This window comes from Podarcis gaigeae (genome assembly GCF_964106915.1).
Source record: "Podarcis gaigeae genome assembly, chromosome: 16".
Lineage (NCBI taxonomy): Eukaryota > Metazoa > Chordata > Lepidosauria > Squamata > Lacertidae > Podarcis > Podarcis gaigeae.
The window spans coordinates 13,182,036-13,201,916 of NC_139693.1; the positions used below are offsets into that span (position 1 = coordinate 13,182,036).

General features: G+C 45.6%; 1 protein-coding gene across 3 annotated transcripts; it reads left to right on the plus strand.

Moving 5' to 3' along the window:
- Positions 1-2,130: 2,130 nt before the first annotated feature.
- LOC310833652 (phospholipase A and acyltransferase 3-like) lies at positions 2,131-18,925 on the plus strand. 3 transcript variants are annotated; one of them, XM_083716337.1, is made up of 5 exons: positions 2,131-2,281; positions 8,495-8,580; positions 14,197-14,299; positions 15,762-16,030; positions 17,019-18,925. In XM_083716337.1, exons 2-5 carry the CDS (start codon positions 8,524-8,526, stop codon positions 17,121-17,123), a joined length of 534 nt encoding a protein of 177 aa, XP_083572463.1. In that variant the 5' UTR covers positions 2,131-2,281; positions 8,495-8,523; the 3' UTR covers positions 17,124-18,925. The 3 variants fall into 3 exon arrangements, with proteins under 3 accessions (XP_083572463.1, XP_083572462.1, XP_083572464.1); XM_083716336.1 differs by lacking the exon at positions 2,131-2,281 and adding an exon at positions 6,276-6,961; XM_083716338.1 differs by lacking the exons at positions 2,131-2,281; positions 8,495-8,580 and adding an exon at positions 9,074-9,444.
- Positions 18,926-19,881: the final 956 nt, after the last annotated feature.

Here is a 19,881-nt window from a genome sequence, read left to right on the forward strand (position 1 = left end):
CCGTTCTCTCTGTGCCACAACTTACGTAGCCAAAACAGCAGCATCTTCCACAAAAGTGGGGCCATTTTTTTTATTATTTGCTTGCTAGGGCTGATGGGAGTTGCAGCTCAATAACATAGTTCAAGCATATGAAGCCAAGGCAGCTGCCAAGATCCAAGTGTCACGCAGAAGAAAGGCAAATAGTGCCCCGGGTGAGAACATCATTGCCCTTGCACAATGAAGCAACAAGGCATTGCTTCATCAAGAGCTGGATTTAGGGGAGAGTGACCAGTTTGGTTGCACTGGGTGCAGAGCCTCGGGTGCATTGGTGGGGATGCTGCAACTATCATTTACAATGGGGCGCAAGAGGCGGAGGGGTGCCAAATTTGGGTGTTGTACAGGGTGGCACTGTGGGTTAAACCACAGAGCCTAGGACTTGCTGATCAGAAGGTCGGCGGTTCGAATCCCTGCGACGGGGTGAGCTCCCGTTGCTCAGTCCCTGCTCCTGCCCACCTAGGAGTTCGAAAGCATGCCAAAGTGCAAGTAGATAAATAGGTACTGTTCCAGCAAGAAGGTAAACGGTGTTTCTGTGCGCTGCTCTGGTTCCCCAGAAGTGGCTTAGTCATGCTGGCCACATGACCCGGAAGCTGTACGCCTGCTCCCTCAGCCAATAAAGCAAGATGAGCGCCACAACCCCAGAGTCCTCCACGACTGGATCTAATGGTCAGGGGTCCCTTTACCTTTACCTTTTACAGGGGGCCAAGGTCCTCCAATGCTTCATCGCTGCTCCAGTACACCACTGTTCGCATCCAAAGGGGAGCACTTACTTTCTGGAGTGGCAAAGAGCCTTAGGATCTTCGTCAGCCTTTGTCCTGATTTGCTCGTGCAAACGTCTCGTGGTAGTTAGACAAAGGACCCTTCCAGGCTGGTGGTTTATTCTGCAGGTGTGTCCTGCAACATTTCATTGGTGCAATAATAGTGCGTCACTGGCAGGATTTATGCCGGATTGTCCATGCATTATTTTGCTTTATTAGTTGTTTGTGATGTTTCCGCAGTGTTACTGCATTACTGCCATCTGGAAGTGCCCTGATACCACCAAGAACATAAACCATGGTGAATGCACATTAACAAGGAGGTCTGCAGGGCGCTGTGGATGATCTTCATTGGACATTCATTCTGATTTGTTTATGGGGCTGTTATACTGCAATGTGCATTCATCCTGATTTGCTTGAGGCTGTTTACATGTCTCCCATTATCTCCCATTATCTTGTTCATACAATACTTCTCAGTTCATTTCCTTGTCGCTTTCCAAACCACAAAAGTCTCTCTTTTTTTAATGGATTTGTTGTGGTAGGGTGACACAACTTTTCTTATTCCACCAGGCCTATGCAGGCAATTAAGAACACATCAATGCGCAATGGTTAATTGATGCCATTACCCCCCCCCCACTTTTTATGGTTTTGTTGTGCAGTTTTATGGTTTTATTGCTATGAATGATACAGCAGTAAATAACTAATAAATAGTTATAAATAACTAATAAATAGTAAATAAATGTGCAAACCTATATTTCAAGTATATGCACGCAAATCCCTCCTGCAAAATACAGCCTAGAGCAGCCTTCCTCTCAGCTGGTTAGTGTAGTGCTGATAATGTCAAGGTTTCAGGTTTGATCCCTGTAAGGGACAGCTGCATTGCAGAGGGTTGGACTAGAATGATCCTCAGGGTCCCTTCGAACTTTGATTCTATGATTCCTCAAGCTTAGGTTTGCCATACACCCGGTATTTCCCGGACAAAAACCCCTACAACCGGTTGGTGTCCGGAAAAATCCGGGCGCATGACAGGCAGTGTGGCACTGTTGCTGGGGCCGGTTTTCTTTAAGAATAGCTCAACAACCACCAACTTTCGCGTCCAGATCTTCACTCCTTGAAATACGGCAACCCTACTTGGGTTCCCATGTGCCATTGGACTACCACTCCCATCATCCATAGCCAGCTGAGGCAGCAATCAGGGATGATGGGGGTGGTAGTCCAAAACCTGGGAACCCAAGGTTGAGAGAGGCTCCTTTAAACTTGAATTAAGCCACGAAATTAACATGATGCAGACAAACTTTCCTCCAGCAGGGGGCGGCAACCCCAGGCCTTAATCCCCCGCTTCCCCCTTCCCTTTTGCTCTTCCCCAGATGACAGAAGGAGGAGACAGAGCTAGCATGACGTCACTGTTTGTTATTTGCAGCCTTCCTGGTTCGGCTCTTCTCTCCGCCCAGGAGATTCTCAGCTGTTGCAGGACTGCCACCCAGCTAAAGGTTAGTTTTGCGTCTCTTTTTCTAGAATCTGACCACCGATCCTCTCTAGTTGAGGATTGGAGAACTCTCTAGCCGTCGAGGGGCTGTTGGACTCCAACTCCCATCAGCCCCAGCCAGCATGACCAATGGTCAGAGAGGGTGGGAAGGCTTGCAAAGTGTGGACTGCATCCCTCTTATAATTTAGGAACATAGGAAAGCTGCCTTATGTAGAGTCAGGCCATTGGGTCTCAGTCCAGTCATTATACTGACCTGCAGCAGCTTTCCAGGATTTTAGATCGGGAACATTTCTAGCCCTCTTGGATAATTTGGAGGTTGAATGTGGGACCTTCTGTATGCAAGGCATCCAGCACCAGGGCCCTTCCCTATTTCAGCTCTATGATTCTCCATTTTCACTTTATAGAATTATAGAATATTAGAGTTGAAAGGGACCACAGCGGTCATCTATCCCAACCCCCTTGCAAAGGAAGGATTATGGCTCTGATTCATGATTTTATGTGAAAACACTTTCCCCTCAAGTAACGTGATTGGCTGGGGAGCGAGCTAGCTAGCTATGTGAGATGCATGTGAACATTGGGCACATCTTTGAGAAGGTGAGTGGTGTGATTGGCTCAGCTGATGTATGTACACACACTACCTGAGAAGCTGTTGGATAGGACAAGGCAAAGACTTGCTCTCAGCTGCTGCTCTGTGCCTGCCTTGTATATTTCCACATGGCTGAAATGTGTCCTCGAACTCTGATTATGCCTCTTGCTTGCCTGGAAGGCAGATAGAGAGGGTGTGTAGAAATTAGGTTACTGCACAAAGGTAGTATTTGCATTCACTGCTCTGCTCACTTTTGCCTCTGGCTTGCAAGGATGGGTGTTAGTCTGAACTTTGTACATGTCTTATTTCTATGGCTCCTGGCATGAGTTTTGTATGTACTCCTCATGAACCACCTTTGATCCTGGTACAACAGCTTATCTCAAATGTGACCTGGAAAGAACACTTAGCATCCTGACCCTGATAGCTGCATAAGATCAGACCAGTAATCCTTTGCCAGAAATGTATCATGTGCAAGCAGGAATGAGGTTTCACACAGACAATGGAGATATCTTCAAGGTAAATTTGTGGTTCAGGAACTGCAAAGATAAATATGTGGCTCTCCCAAAATTAATGCTGTGTCCTCTTCACTTCAAACATAAATTACAAAACAGAATACGAAATACACTAGCATGAATGAACAAGAAGTTATGGGGTGTTATGGAAGAGGTAGTACAGTTGTACCACTGGTTGCGAACGGGATCCGTTCCGGAGGCCCGTTTGCAACCTGAATAGAATGCAACCTGCTTCTGCACGTGCGCTGGTTGCGATTTGCTACTTCTGCACATGTGTGTGATGTCATTTTGTGCGTCTGCGCATGCATGAGCGACGAAACCCAGAAGTAACCCATTCTGTTACTTCCGGGTCACCGCAGGATGCAACCTGAAAACGCTCAACCTGAAGCAAACGTAACGAGGTATGACTGTACCTCTGGAGGGAGACATGTCTTACTCCTTCTAGGGTAGTTTGTCCACATTTGGTCCTTATCCTGAACTCATCTCTCACCTGTGGCTCCCTGAAGCTGTCACCATGCGACAGCAGCCACACCCCTGGGAAATGGCTTCGACTGGCCAGCTAAACCAGGTGAGGGTAGCTGATGGGACTCAAACCCTCCGTGAGTCAGGGACTTTCTCTGCAGGCAAAGACAGGTTCTGGTGGATTGAGCAGATTAGATTGATAGTGGGTCTTATGGTCAAGAAGATAGTTTCTGCGCATTCTTGAGAGCAGTGGTTCCCAAACTTTTTTTGGCCATGCCCCACCTAAGCATCTCTAAAATCCTGATGCCTCCCCCCCCACCCCATGACATATAGTTCTTATTATTCAAGTGAACTCGTATTCACATGGAGGAAGCCTAAAAGGCCATTCACTGTTAATAACACATTCTTGAATTGCCATCCTTAAAAATCAAATTGCCCCCCTGTGGGGCGTGTGCCCCACTATGGGAACCACGGCTTTAGAAGGAAGTGAGGAGCAGATGGGGCTCATCAACCAGGGAAGGTAGCCCATCTAGGAGAAGGAAGCCTCTGATCCCAAACCTCCTCTGCCCTGCAGGATATATTTGGGAAGAGAAAGGGCTAAGGAGTAAACCCTACACAAATTCAGAGTGGAGTCTCTAAGATGGTTGGATAGCACCTCCTTCCAACAACTCCTGCATCCCAGCTGGTGCCAGATGTATTACTCTGCTTTCCTTTGGACCACATCAGTGAAGCCGAGGGGTATGTGTGTCTCATCATCTGCACAGCCTAGGACCCCACTACAGACTGCCCAGGTTTGCTCCACTGCTAACACAGCGGTTTGACTTTATCCCTGGAGGCGCACTCCATTGTCCCTAGAGACAGACGGGTGCCAACAACAGTCCAGAGATATAGGCCACACAATTCAATTAGACCAATGGGAGAAATTATGGAAATATGATGTCAAATTCACAGCCTGTGTCACAATAAGAGAAAATATAATGAAAATATAATGGTACTTAACCCCGGTCAAATCGGCAAAAATTTATAAATCAAAATCTCATTTGTGCTGGAGATGCAAAACAGAGATAGGAACAGTGTATCATATGTGGTGGGAGTGTGTGTATATTAAACAATTTTGGAGTGACATTCAAGAAGAACTTAAAAGAAAAATGCTTAAAATATCATGTAAAAAGAAACCAGAGGCGTACCTCTTGGGAATTACCGTATATCGACTGACATTCCTGCCGCTAGGAAAAATGTTTTCTTATATGCAACCGCTGCGGACAGAATGATTATAGCAAAAAATTGGAAGGGGAAAAAACTCCCTTAATAAGAGAATGGCAAATAAGATTTTGTGAATATATAGAACCAGCAAGATTTACAGCAGTGGTAAGGGGCCACTCAGACTGTAGCCTTAAGAGGCTTTGCCCTCGGGTGGGAAAAATATTGCGCCCAGGAAAGGGAAGTGGGTGTCAACAGACATTCAAGGAATAGCTTCGGAGAAAAGGCTTTTATTTCTACCATCCATGAACTGGTAGAAGGAGCAAGTGTGATAGTTCACAAAAAGCATGCACGAAGTTCACAGTCATGTGCACAAGCATATATACCCCTTTCCAGTTCCCTCCCCCTTTCCTCCTTTCCCAGGAGTCCTGCCCCATGAGTTCCTCTGAGCATGAACGGAAAGCTGTCTTGGGACCATTTTTGGACTTTTCCCAGAAAGGGGGTGAAAGGGTTTCAGAGTGTTCCCAGTTATATTTCAATCTTCTGTTCTGGCATGGTTCCCGGACAGAAAGCAAGTTGCAATGTGGTTCTTTAGCAAGGCCAAAGGCTGTGCGAAAGGCCTGAGAAACAATGGACTGTTCTCTACCTTTGTTGCAATCTTTTTTAGTTACAGCAAGCAGAATATGCTTAGCTAATGCTGCTTTTGCCTTAGAGGAAATGCAGTTTTTAATGCTTGAGGCGAGGCCTGGCTGGAGGGGGGGGGGGGGAATTCCTAACTGTTCCCTTACAAGACCAAAAACTGATAGAGGAGTGGACTTGCGTGAAGGAATACATCAAAAAACATTGTTCTGGTATTAATATATCAATATGCAATGAATGAAACTTACAGAGTAAAAAATTAAGAAGAAATGGGTATAAGATGACATAGTCAAAAATAATATTGATAACACAGCGAAAAGAAGAAAAGAAACAAAGTAAGCCACATATAGGTGGAGGAAAGTCAAAATTTATGTCTGTATGTTTAGTTTGTATGTTTGTTTTCTTTTTTTGTTGAGAGGTGTATGTATAATAAGTTTGTTTAGTGTTCTGGTTTGTGTTTGTAAGTATTGCATTTATCAATAAAAATTAAAACAACAACAACAACAACAGTCCAATCAGGAGCCCTTGGCAAAATGGAGTCACTATTGCTACTACTAGGCCCGTTGCCGGTGGTTACCAGGCTGTCATAATTCTTCAGGGCCTCAATGGGCAACTCCAGCTGTGCTGGAAAAAAAACCCAATCAGACCAGTGCCATGTCTGAATTTTTTTTGAGGATCTGTGACAGGGGCCCTTGCCACAAGGCCACCCAGAAGCCAAAGACCCTGATGGCTCGAGAAGGGTGCACCGCAGAAGCCATGACCTCAGCCCCACTCCAGCCTCTGCTCCGTGAGAACAGCATGCTTCTGCTGACACCTCCAACCCAAAATTCAGCGAAAGCGGGACCTGAGAGAATGACAAAAGTCCTGAAGGAACCTTCAGTGCTGAGTCGGAAAGAATACCCACTGAATAAGGAAACTGCTGCCTCCACTCGGAAGGGTCTGAACCTAGTATGGAAGAGAGTGTGCTGTGGGGATGAATCAGAGAGGGGCCGAGTGATACGTCCGGAAAATAATGCGATGGGGAAAGCCAACCGTCCCTGGGGGACCATCCCCAAAGGCTTTGGGGGTTGTGTCCCCCAACCTCCTTGTTCTTGCGATAAGCAACTGGCAAGAATGTCTAAAAGCCTGGTGGCAAAGCCAGGGGGCCTAATTCATGCACCCCATATGCAAGCCAAAGGAGACCAAGTGGGGGTGCCCACGAGGGCCCCCCCTGGCACATTCAGGACAGGAGTTATAGGGTCGAGAAGAAGCAAAAAGCCGCCTCGCCAGACCTCCTTCTTCAAAGGTAGGGCGGCCCAACACCAACCTGTCTGGATCATAGTTAGCAATGACACAGGGAGTAAGTGCTTATGAAACAGGTAGCTCTAGCAATCAAGCCCAGCTGGGAAGCAGGCTGCAAATGCTAAAAGTCAGAACAAAGGTAAACAAAACCGTTCTAGAGCAGTCATCTTCAGTCCGACCAGACCCACGTTGGACTCCCAACCCAGCAACCTGGGACTTTTACATTTTCACTGTTCACCGCATATCACACATTGAGGTGTTGGCATACTGTCCATTCTGTCCCCCTATACAAGTGAACCAATATTTCATGTATTGTTGGTTAAACATTTGAACCCTTTTCATAGTTATGTCCTCACTTTGATTTCCAGTGGTTTTCTCCTCAGTGAAGCTTGTGGTTGTGCAAGACAGCAAGTCTTCATTCCTATTTGTGAATGCATTTTGTTACCCCCCAAAGTCCTATCATTTCCTTTCTTTCTCTGTCACCTGCTGCTGCTGCCTTTTTCTTTCCCTGCCTTCCTGCACTTTTTGTCCCCCACCCTATTTTGCCTTTGTGTTCCTCTCTCATCTTCTGCCTTCTTTTTGCCTCCTCAGCCATTCATCTCCTGTCACTTCCATGTGTGTCACCTGCTTTCACAATCCTTTCTGTTACCAGCTGTCTATCTACCTGTTGCCTCTTCCCTGCCACCCCTTCTTCTGGCACATTCTCTTTACCTTCTCAAACATTTCTACTCTTTTTCTAACCTCCTGCTTCCTTTCACCTGCTGCTATTGCCTTTCCGTCTCGCTTTCATTTTCCCTTTTTGACTCTGCTTGCTTTCTTCCACCTTGTGCTGCCTTCCCTCACACTTTAATTCACACCTCTCTGCTCCTGCTCCTTCCTGATGTCAACTTGTCTGAAATAAAAAAAGAAAGGATTTCTGGGAAAGATTCATCGCTCTCAGAACCTAACATTGGCAGCGACTGATCCTTGTTGCACCTTTGAAGTTTGAAGAAAATGCTCAGATTCTCCCACACTGAAGAAGCATATAGCTGTAGGTTTTTTTAAATTAAAAAGTCCCCTTTTAGTTTGCCATTTTACAATTCTTTTTTTAAAACAGGCAATTAAATAAAAGTTATTTTCATTCTAAATCAACACTGAAATATTAAAGCTGAAATTCTATGCATACTGACTTGAGAGTAAAGCCCCGCCCATAGTTCAGCCTTGGGAAACTTGCTCCCAAAAAAGAATACAAAAGATCAGGCTGCAGAATTGCCACAATCCTACCAGAGCACATATTTACCGAGAAGTAAATGAAAAAAAGAGAATCCCTCCCATGGTTGAAGCTAAAAATCCCCTCTCCTCATTAAACCTCAGGGAATCTAGTCCTGCAACTGTGGCAATGGAAACCCTATATACGCTGCCCTTTAAGAAACCTACCAAACCTTAGGTAGGTTTGAGGGCCTACCTAAGAAATCAAAGTGAATCTATCTTCTCCAAAAAGCTCCAAAAAAGCAGATCAGGAGCATTAAAAAGTAACTTGTCTGATTTGATTTCACAGGGACTGCCTTAGCTGTTGCACATGGAAACATGGAGGTCAAAAGGAAGAGCAACCATAAATTTTCCAGGCCGCCATCTCCCAATCTGGTAAGGCACACTGAGCTTACTTATTTCACAGCACCCTCAGCTCCCCTCTTTGTACCCAAGAGTGACACTACGCTGAGCACCCCAGGGCATTGTGGCAAATAAAAATGGATTAGCGCTGCTGCCATTATTGCCAGGCAGACCTGAAGAGGCCTGTCAATGTAATAGGACCTCCCAGAAGATGGCACTTTGCCCAGAGTCCCCTCAAACAAGGAGCTGGCACTGCATTGGTTTATTTTGAACATTTATTTGATTTCTGGTTTTCTTCCAAGGAGCTCAGGAGGGCATATATATTGATCTTCCTTCACTTTTATTCTTGTAGCAACTCTTTCAGGTAGGACTGGCTGAGTGTGAGACTGGCAATATCGCCTTAAGTTTCAGTGGATGAAAGTTTTCAGCAGATGTGTAAAGGTTAACAGGAAAGACGCCTGCTTAATCTCCCCTGAGGCTCCTCCTGCTCCTTCTGTTGAGCGGGTCCTGTTTGTTGTCTGCTTCTCAGCCCTGCCCTGCCTGGCACAGCAGACTTTTCCTTTTCCTTTTCAAAAAAGGATCCTGTTGTCATCATGGGTAATATCTGCCGTGAGCAATTAGGAATTTGGAGATAGTCCCTTACTGGACTGTACAGTTATTTTGAGGTGGCAGAGTCTGCTGTTTTTCCGCTAGTGGCAGAGTTTCCTGTCCCTGCTTGTTCCCAGCTGTTTGTTAAATCCTGGGCAGCAGTCAGGATCCTTCCTGCTTTAACTCTAGTCAGCTTTCCAGCCCTTTGCTCCTGGTTTTTTTTTGCAAAGCTCCTACCCTGGTGACAAGGAGGAAGCGGCAGTCCTGGTGATCATGGCGATGCACAGTAGGGTGCCAGAATTTGATGTGGTAAGTGAGCTGTGTTGGGGGGGGGCACTGGATCATTATTTTAAGGTAACAAAGTGTGGCGCAGAAGTGATCTGTTGCTTTGGCTGATTTTGGAGAGAACAGTGGTGTAGTTCGGCGATTTTGGGTTCTGGACTTAATGGTGCTTAGAGCAACCCCTTCCTCCCACCTTTTCCCAATGATAAAATGCATGACCTTTGAAATGTGGGAAGCCATCCCTGTGTTATACAAAAAATGAGGGCTTGACTTTTACAGCCCAACTCCCCATCGAGAGATCCAGTATCCCTTAAGTCTGAGAAAAATGAGTGTAGGCAGGAAGCAGTTGAGGAAAGCAAGGAAAATCTTTATTTTCTCTTGTAATGAGAGTCCCCTACCCACCTTGCAAGGGGGAGAGGGGATCCAGAACAAAGGTGTGTGACAACTTTTACAGACTTTAGAAATTGCCCAGCCCCTTAGCCAAAGACCACTCACGCATCACAAACTTAAATTTGAGAGCATGACTTGTCTCTTGTGAGTCAAGGTACCTGACAATACCTGTTAGCTGCTTCTGATCTTCCCTGATTTATACACAGAAGATGCCCTTTTTTGACAGGTCTGCTCTGCTTTTAATAGACACTTGCCAGACCGGTTCTGCCTGTGCTCTGGCTCTGGTTGCGGATTCTGCTGTGTCCACTGAACACCTGCCCTCCTTCCTTCTCTGTGGGCCCAGCACATCATAGGATCATGGAGTTGGAAGGGGAACCCCAGGGTCATCTAGTCCAACCCCCTGCAACGCATCGTGCAGTGCACAAGGGGGAGCCGGTCTAACCTTGCCTACGACCAGCCCAGGGACATAGTGCATGCAGGCGTTCCTTCGCTAGCCAGGAGGAGAAGGAGGCTCTGACCCAGCCCCGAAGGCCTGGCTTGCCTCCCCCCAGCTCTGGAAGGTGGCAGGAGCTCAGCCACACGGCATCGATGAGAGAGCTTGTTGTGGGGGCGCCTGGTTGCACCCCTTCAGAATTTTGCACCCAGGGCAGTCGCCCCTGTGGTCCTCCCCCATGCTACAGCACTGCTTGGGAGTAAAATACTTTGACCCTGTCGTGATGTTTGTGTTGGTGTGTGCCTGTCTCTGTGGCCTCTGACTAACCTGTGAAAGGTTAGTTTCTCTTTCCATTTTGGGATCTTGCAGCCAAAGCTGTGCAGCGTAGGTCTTCAGGACTTAGTAGCCAATGATAGTCCTAGCAGAGTAGACCTAAATTAGTTATGTACATTAATTTCAGTGGGTCTGCTCTTATTTATTTATGCATTTATATCTCACTTTTTTCCTGAGGAGCTCAAGGTGACATCCTCATTTAATCCCCGCAGCAACCCTGTGAAGTACCGGTAGGTTAGCCTAAGAGAGGCATTGACTGGCCCAAGGTCACGCAGTGAGCGGCATGGCCAAGTGGGGATTTGAACCCTGGTCTCCCAGGTCCCAGTCGGACACTCTAACCACTGCTCCACTCTGGTTCTCAGTAGGACTAGAGTAGGACTCCTGAGTAAGGTTAGAATTGGACACAAATGATGATGGGAGTTGTAGTCAAAAACTACAACATCAGGTTAGCAGAGTGGACTATGGTCACTACACAGGAGATTAGCTTTGTAGATTGGATCTTTTAATAGTGCAGGTAGCATCCTTTGTGGATGAAATTTGTTGATGTTCCCTTACTGAGTATAGGAATCTAGAAAGGAGCCTCTTAGGGGGAAAGCACTTTCAGTTTTACTTTTTTACTCTGACTGATAGTGACTTGCATCCCTGCAGGATTCAGGAGAAGCCCTGCCTGGGTTCTAATAAAGTTTTCAGCCGTTTGTTTACTGAATATTTGTGGAATAAGGACAATAGCCGGGACTCTGTGTGTGGTTTCAAAGTGTTGTACCGAAGGAACCCAAATTCTGAATCTCATGCAGCTCAGAATGGGGTTGTACCCTCCAACATTTCTCAGATTAAAATAGGGACGTCCCATTCCATAATGATAATTTTACTATTTATACCCCATACATCTTATTGCGTTGCCCAAGCACTCTGGGCAGCTTCCAACATATATAAAAACATAATAAAACATTAAACAAACTTCCCTATACAGGATTGCCTTCAGACAGCTCAGGGGTTGGATAACTCCATACCCTTCAACATATCTCCAATCCATTCTAACGAAAAGCGGGACATTCTGTGGTCAAATCAGAAAATGGGACGGCTTCTCTAAACGAGGGATGTCTCTAGAAAATAGGGACACTTGGAGGGTCTGTATCCATTATTAGTTTTACTCAGAATTGGAATTAATGGGCACAACTTACTTAGCTCCGTTTATTTCAATGGGTCTGTTCTGAGTAGTTGGAAAGAGCCCATGCATTTTTTTAAAAAAATATATGCATGTACCTTTGCTTATTTACCACAGTTATACTCTTCTTAGTTATGGAACAAGCAGCTATACAGAGGCCCGCACTGAATTTCTGATGATAAGAGCTGTTTGACAGCAGAACGGACTCCCTCAGAAGGTTGTGGACTCTCCTTCCTTGGAGGTTTTCAAGCAGAGGTTGGATGGCCATCTGTCATGAATGCTTTAGTTGAGATTCCTGCATTGCAGGGAGCTGGTCTAGATGACTCTTGGGGTCCCTTCCGGCTCTACAATTCTATGAATTAATGAAAGTCTTATTAAGCCAACCTTATGGCTTCTGATATTTCAGGACTCATGTGCTTTAAAGTATTTACTGAAATCATAAGGGCTAGATAGTTGCTCTTAAAAGAAAAGTGAAAGCCAAAATTAAGAACATAATGTGTGTGTGTGTGTGTGTGTGTGTGTGTGTGTGTCCGTGCATAACTTGTATCAAGGTGTAACTGTCAGAAATATAGATAGATACATAGGTAATTTGTTCCATACAAACTGTAGACTGTTGCAAACAAAGCTGTACAAATTTTCAAATCAAAGAAGGCAGCTGTGCAGAGTTAGAAAACCCCCCAAAAACCTTAAAAAAAACATCAGCAGGAAATGAATGAGCTTGTATCCAATCTACAATTGATTGCAGAAGCATGTAAAAAATGTTGCCTGCATCTAAGATAAAGCTAGTGCATTCCAATAATGCCCTCCTATGGATAGGCTGGGAAATAATCAATGATTTGAAAGTTTGAAAAATAGCCTCCAGAAACTGATTGGGCAACTTAACTGTGCTACATTTATTGAGCTTCCTCCAAAATAAATGGAACATACTTTCCACTGCGCGCTCTCAAGCAGAATTGGGAACTGAAATAAATATTCTATATTTCTGTCCTTGGCCATCAATGCTTGCATATTATTATTACATACCCTGCCAAAAGCCCCAACAAGAGTGCTCAGAGGTGCGCACAATGCGAAGACGTTAGAATAATGCAGGCATAAACACAATACAGATAAAAGCAGGGTTTTTTAAAAAACAACAACACACACACCAAAGAATTGCTTACAATGGGATGATAGAATTAGAACGGCAGCAGAAACAATGGGGTTCCAGCTGGCCTCCATCAGACCCAGAAACAGTCTGTGCCCTCTTTCATAGGGCTGCGTTTGTGACTGCTCTGGAATGCCCCTGCGATGCTCTGAGCTTTCCCATGACTCGTTGGCTCTGACTTTTGCTTTGTTTGTGGGCTCTGTGTGCCTTTTCTTTCAAACTTCCCTAGCAGGGGCGTTGCTAGGCATTTGAACAATTTGGAGCAAGGGAGCCCATAGGAACAAGTTTGCCTAAGGTGTGCATTTGCAGGTAATACCTAGAGCAGCAGTGGCTGGTGTCCATGGAGAGCAGTAAGGCAGTAGGCAAAGAGGCTAGCAGGAAATGTGGCTGGGGACAGCTGGAGCCAGAACCAGGGCTGGGCGATACAGTCATACCTCATGTTACGTTTGCTTCATGTTACGTTTTTTCAGGTTACATCCTGCGGCGACCCGGAAGTACCGGAAAGGGTTACTTCCTGGTGTCGCCGCTCGCGCATGCACATAAGTGCCAAATTACGGTGCTTCAGGATGCGCTCTTTTCATGTTGTGAACAGGCCTCCGGAATGGATCCCGTTCACAACCAGAGGTACCACTGTATCTGGTTTTCAGCATTGTGATATATCACCTGCTAAACATCACCATACACCGATGAATCACAATGTCTGAAATAAGGATGGAGCCGCGTGGATGCATTGGATGGTTTCATGGTTTTCCCCGCATCATAATTTTTGCATAGCAACCACACATAATGATTTGTGATGTATTGCCATGACAAAAATTATGAAACCAGTATCGCAATATGTACTTGGAACTGGTTTTGGATGATATCTCGATATATCGCCCAGCCCTAGCCAAAACCAATAACAGGCAGACCCAGCTAATTCTAATGTTGTCCCCGTCCTCATCCTCCCAAGTGAGTTCTGCGAGGGCAGCAGAAATGACGGGGGAAACTGGTAGGCAGCGGTGGTGGTCCTGACCAAGGGCAGACTAAAGTTGGTGGAACTCTGTGCAATTCACTCTAATGGACCCACCCCACGTGGTATAGGTACAAATTTATGATTTACATGTCACAGAAAGCAAGCCAACTAATTTCCAACCCAAATCACTCCTGATACATCCTTCTCTTTCATTTTCACTCCAGCTCAGATCGTCCAGACTTCAATTAAGGCTGCCTCCCGCAGTGCCCCTGTTTCCTATTTTCTTTCTTCCCGTTTCCATACGTGCTGCTGCTGAGTGTGGCTAACTAACACTTTCCCCTTGTCTGCTCTTCTTACAGGATGACTTGGAGCTTGGGGACTTGATTGAAATATTCCGCTTTGGATACCAGCACTGGGCCATCTACGTGGGGAACGGCTTTGTGATTCACCTGGCTCCACCCTGTAAGGAATCGTAAGATTAAGATGGCCAAGTGACCGGGCGGTTTGGTACGGTGGGTGAAAGAGGTGGTCTTCCCCTGTGCATCTTAAATGCAGCTTGATTCCTGCGTCGCAGGGGATTTTGGAATAGATGACTCTTGGGGGTCCCTTCCATCTTTGCTAGTCAAGGTGCAGTTAAAGGCACTGAATTAGGGACCAGCAAGAATGATGGCAACCCTAGCCTCCATAGGCCTAGGGGAAGGTTTTCAGTATTTTATTTTATTACAGGGTATGTTAATTAATTAATTAATTAATTAAGTAATTATAATAATTTTTTATTAGAAGAAGAAGAAGAGTTTGGATTTGATATCCCGCCTTTCACTCCCTTTAAGGAGTCTCAAAGCGGCTAACATTCTCCTTTCCCTTCCTCCCCCACAACAAACACTCTGTGAGGTGAGTGAGGCTGAGAGACTTCAGAGAAGTGTGACTGGCCCAAGGTCACCCAGCAGCTGTAGGTGGAGGAGCGGAGACGCGAACCCGGTTCCCCAGATTACGAGCCTACCACTCTTAACCACTACACCACACTGGCTATTATTTATACCCCGCCCATCTGGCTGGGTTTCCCCAGCCACTTTGGGCAGCTCCCAACAGAATATTAAAAACGCGATAAAACATCAAACACTAAAAACGTCCCTAAACAGGGTTGCCTTCGGATGTCTTCTAAAAGTCAGGTAGTTGTTTATTTCCTTGACATATGATGGGAGGGCATTCCACAGGGCGGGTGCCTCTACCAAAGAGTCCCTCTGCCTGGTTGAAATTGGTGCTGCACCAAAAACTTATTCTGTGTCCCCACTACCATCTGAACATTCTCCGTCAACGAATGACATATTCCATTTGAAAATGATCAAAGGGGAGAGAAAATGCCAGTGAAATCCTAATGGGTGTGGTACGGAGCTCCATTTGCAGGTATCTCAATTTTGAGGTGAGGAGGAGGAGGAGTTTGGATTTGATATCCTGCTTTATCACTACCCGAAGGAGTCTCAAAGCGGCTCACAATCTCCTTTCCCTTCCTCCCCCACAACAAACACTCTGTGAGGTGAGTGAGGCTAAGAGACTTCAGAGAAGTGTGACTAGCCCAAGGTCACCCAGCAGCTGCATGTGGAGGAGCGGGGAAGTGAACCCGGTTCACCAGATTACGAGTCCAGTGCTCTTAACCACTATACCACACTGGCTCTCAAGGTGTCCCAAGGGATACATCTACACCATATGTCTTAAAGCACACTGAATGCCCTTTGGAAGCACATGGCTTGCCCCTCAGAATTCATTTGTTAAGGGCTCTGTGAAGCGTTAACTACAGTTCCCAGGATTCTTTGGGGGGGAAGGAATCTGTGTGCTTTAAATGTATGATCATTGAAGGGACAGGGTAAAAGGTTTTTGTAGCCAGCTTTCCCCCATCATGGCCTCTCTCTCTCTCCCCCCACCCCAGCTGAATATGCAGGAGCAGGCTGCGCTAGCATCATGTCCACCCTAACTGACAAGGCGCTGGTGAAGAAGGAGCTGCTACGGGAGGTGGCAGGGAAGCACCGCTACCGGGTGAATAACAAGCACGACACAAAGTTCCCGCCACTGCCCAGGACCAAGATCGTCCAGCGGGCCGAGGAGATGGTGGGCCAAGAGCTACAGTACAAAGTCACCAGCGAAAACTGCGAACACTTCGTCACCGAGCTACGCTATGGTGTGCCCAGGAGTGATCAGGTACTATTATTATTGTTTATTTACTCAATGGCATTTGTGCCCTGCTCTCAGAGCAGCTTGCAAAAAAAGAAAAGAAAAGAAAGCAAAAACAGATCTAAGATGGCCCCTCCCTGCTCACGGTCTTCAAATAAAGACACGGCACACAAGGAAATAGGAAGGGGAGGAGGAGAAAGCAAGTTCATAATGCTAGAACTCAGGGCCACCCAACAGAATTTTTGAATATTTGGGGCAGACAAAAGGAAGTTATTCTTCACACAGCACATAATTAAACTATGGAATTGGCTCCCACGAGATGGAGTGAGGGTCACCAACTTGGAAAGCTTCCAAAGGATAGCATCCTGCGTGAAACAGGATGCTTGGCCTTTGGCCTGATCCTGTAGTAGCAGGGCTCTTATATTGTGCAGCATGAAGCCATTGGATGCATAAAAACCGGATAGTTTTGGAATAAAAATTGTCCAGACTCATAAGGATTAGTCAAAGCTTTACAAACCAGAACTTATTCAAAACAGGTACAAAAACACCAATGAGACATGCAGATAATTCCATAAAGCACACGCTTATCCAAGCATAGGTTCTTCTTCTTAAATATATATAACACAGTTTCTATCAGAGCAAAAATCAATGCTCTTTCTCTCCCATAGCCTGCATTAGCCTGCATCCAGCTCCTTGAGAGGCCCATTTATACACTGTTTGGCTCTCTGTTGCATCCAGAGAAGGACTAACGGGCAACTCCCTTCTAGATGGAGATTTGCAATTGAATAAATCACATGCTCTAAGATTAAACACTCGCGTTTAAGCTAGCAGAGAACAACAACAGTTCTTCTAAACTCAGTCAGAGCTCAGAGAGAGCTTCAATGGAAATTTCCAATGTTCAACCCTTTCCACAATATACATGCAGGCATTCTCCATTTCAGTGTGCAATTAAACATTTATACTTAACATCCTTCTGGTGGTCTTTGCTGACTTGGCTCCCCCTTTGATCCTGCAGGTCCGAGATGCCCTGGTGGGGGTTAGCATCGCAGGGCTGGGCTTGGCCGCCCTGGGACTCTTTGGTGCTGCCGTGGTCAAGAGGAAGAAACAACAGAACCAATAACAGAACCAATAACAGAGACTCTGAGATTTCCGTGCTCCCTTGGTTTTTTTCTTTTTCAGGTTTTGTGTTATTTGAACAATTACCTCTTTGGGGAAACAAACAAACAAGCAAAATAGTTGCTCCCATTTTGGGCCAGCCTTGTACACCCTCTCCCGTTTCTTAACTCCTTGTTGAGAGTGACTTGCTTCTCTCTGAGTCCCAAGTCTAAAGCAATTCTTCACGGCCTCCCTGGAGCGGAAAATTGGAATGTCGGATGCTGCCTTTAGAAACCATTGGTCCATCTAGCTCCGCACTACCCATGCAGATGGGCTGCATCTCTCCAGGGTTTCGGATTGGAAACTAGGGATGTAGGAGGGCATCCCTTCCTGTATTTGTCAACTGCAGTGCTGTCTCTGTTCTGCCGCACTTCGCCCTCTGCCCCAAACAACGTCATTCGTGCCGTCTGCCGTGGCAAAATCACATAATTTGCATCATTTACGTAATTAATTGTGTAAGTTACGTTGTCATTACGTTATCCCATTCTATTCATTTCAGTGCAAAGGAAACACAATCCAAATGGAGGGGAACAGTGTGATCCATTGGGTATTGATTGCAGACTAAATGCAACAGCAAATGCCAATCATACTGATTTTCGTTCCGGACACGGAACGAATAAGCAAACACCGGCAATTTCTGCTTCTGCCTTCCGTTTTTGTTGGAATTCCCCGACATCCCTCCTGGATACATTTCCAGGCCTACCTGGAGATGCCTGGGATTGAACCTGAGACTTTCTACATGCCAAGCAGTTGCTCTACCACTGAGCTTCAACGGCCCTTCCCCAAAAGATGGCTGGGGGCTCTTCCTTTGGGGCATGAGCCTCCACAGGCTGTGTCCTGCTCCTGCTGTTCAATGGGCAGTGCCAGGGATTGGTACCAGTTTGGGAAGGGCAAAGCCTCTTCCCTTCTCCCCCTGCAAACAGCGACGGGGTGGTCAGGGGGAAGCGAGTTCTCTCGCTCTGCTGGACCCCTAGAGTCCCCACTTACCTGTGGGGTTTTTTTGGGGAGTCGCCTAGCCCTGGCGTTTCCCCCCGGAGCCCTAGCAGCCCGAACCGTGTAGTCCTTTACTCCGACGACACGGAGCACGCCGCCATTCCCTCCGCAGCAGACCGGAAGTCTAAACAGAGGAGTTTTTAGTTGGTAGCTTAGGCCTGTAGCAGAAATGTAGCTAAACATGAACCACGAGGAGAGCATAGCTTAAACTGGCAGTGGTAGAGGTGATTTTCAGCACTCATTTCTTTTGTTTAACACTCCCTTTTGGGCTGAATTTCTGTATACCACTGCACGATAAAGCGCTCTGGATTTAGATGGTGGCGTGGTAAAGTGTAGGTTATAAACAGCACATGTGGATTGTATCCAAATTTTACTTAGACTCATGGAAATGAATGGACCTAAGTTGGTCATGTCCATTAGTCTTGATTTTGTTCTGACTAATACAGTATTGGACACAACTCTGCCTATACAGAGCATAGCATGTATTTGCATATTTTGTTCTTATTCTGCATTTAATTTAATTTATTTATTTTGAAAGATTCATAAGTTGGATAAGGCAAGAGCTCTTTAAGTGGTATATGTAATAAAATTCTAGATAAAACACAGCTAAAATCCACAAAGCTACCTTAAAAAAAACCTAATATACCGCACATAAAATAATTATGATTAAAATTCTGAGGAAATCAGTAAGGCTGTTCAAACAAACATAGGTGAGATATATGTCTGGGTAGGCTTGCTGAAATAAAATTTGTTGTCAATAGGCATATAAAACAATTTAATGAGGGTGCCTGACTAATTTATTCTGTACTTTTTTTTAGTAATTTGTGTTATCTGTGCTGGATTTGCTGGCAGTGGGAAAGGATAAGGAGCCTAATTCAGGACACCAAAGGCCTACTTCAAGGCTCTGGGCATCTTATTCAGCACCCACTCCAGCTTCCAAGCACACACACTTTCAAAGGATATACTCACAGTCATAAGGACTAGAAACTTGACTTTAAAAAAATAACTGAAAGGTGAGGTGCTCAGGGTCTGAGCCCAACACCATTTTATGTGTGTGTGTGTTTGCTTCTCTAGCATCTCAGACATAGAAACTGCCCTGGCAACATCCCTGCAAAAATGAAGACCTTATAGCTGTAAGATGGATGTGGTGGCCAGCTTGATGATTTCCCCCCTCCCCAAGCCACTACTTTCTGCCAGTTGTTCTGGGACTACAGAACAGAGCCATCCATCACCCAAAGGACGAAGGGTTGGGGATGGGAGTGTTTTGGCTTTTGTATTGTTGCAACCTGTAAAGCCACCTTGGGCACCCATTGGTTAGAAGCGAGAGTCTAAATCTTCAAAATGAATAACAACAAAAAAGTGATTTTTAAAATGCACGTTGCAATCTATAACAGGGCAGCAAGCTTTCCCGTTGCTACACTAACAACAGCGATGTTGTGACTCTGCTCCTTTTTTACGGTACGTTTTGTACCGACTGTTCTTCTAATGTTTTATAAGTGAGATCAGTAAAATAATTCCATGAATATAAAATGGTCTGGACTGATGGATTATTTATTTAGGAAATTTATTAACCGCTTGCTCAAAACACAACACACACGGGCATCTCCAAGCTGTGTACATTTTCAGTTAAATAGAGAACAAGTTGTGTGTGTGTGTGTGTGTGTGTGTGTGTGTGTGTGTGTTTGTGTGTGTGTGTGTAAATCCACCCTCACACCCCTCCGTTATTAAAA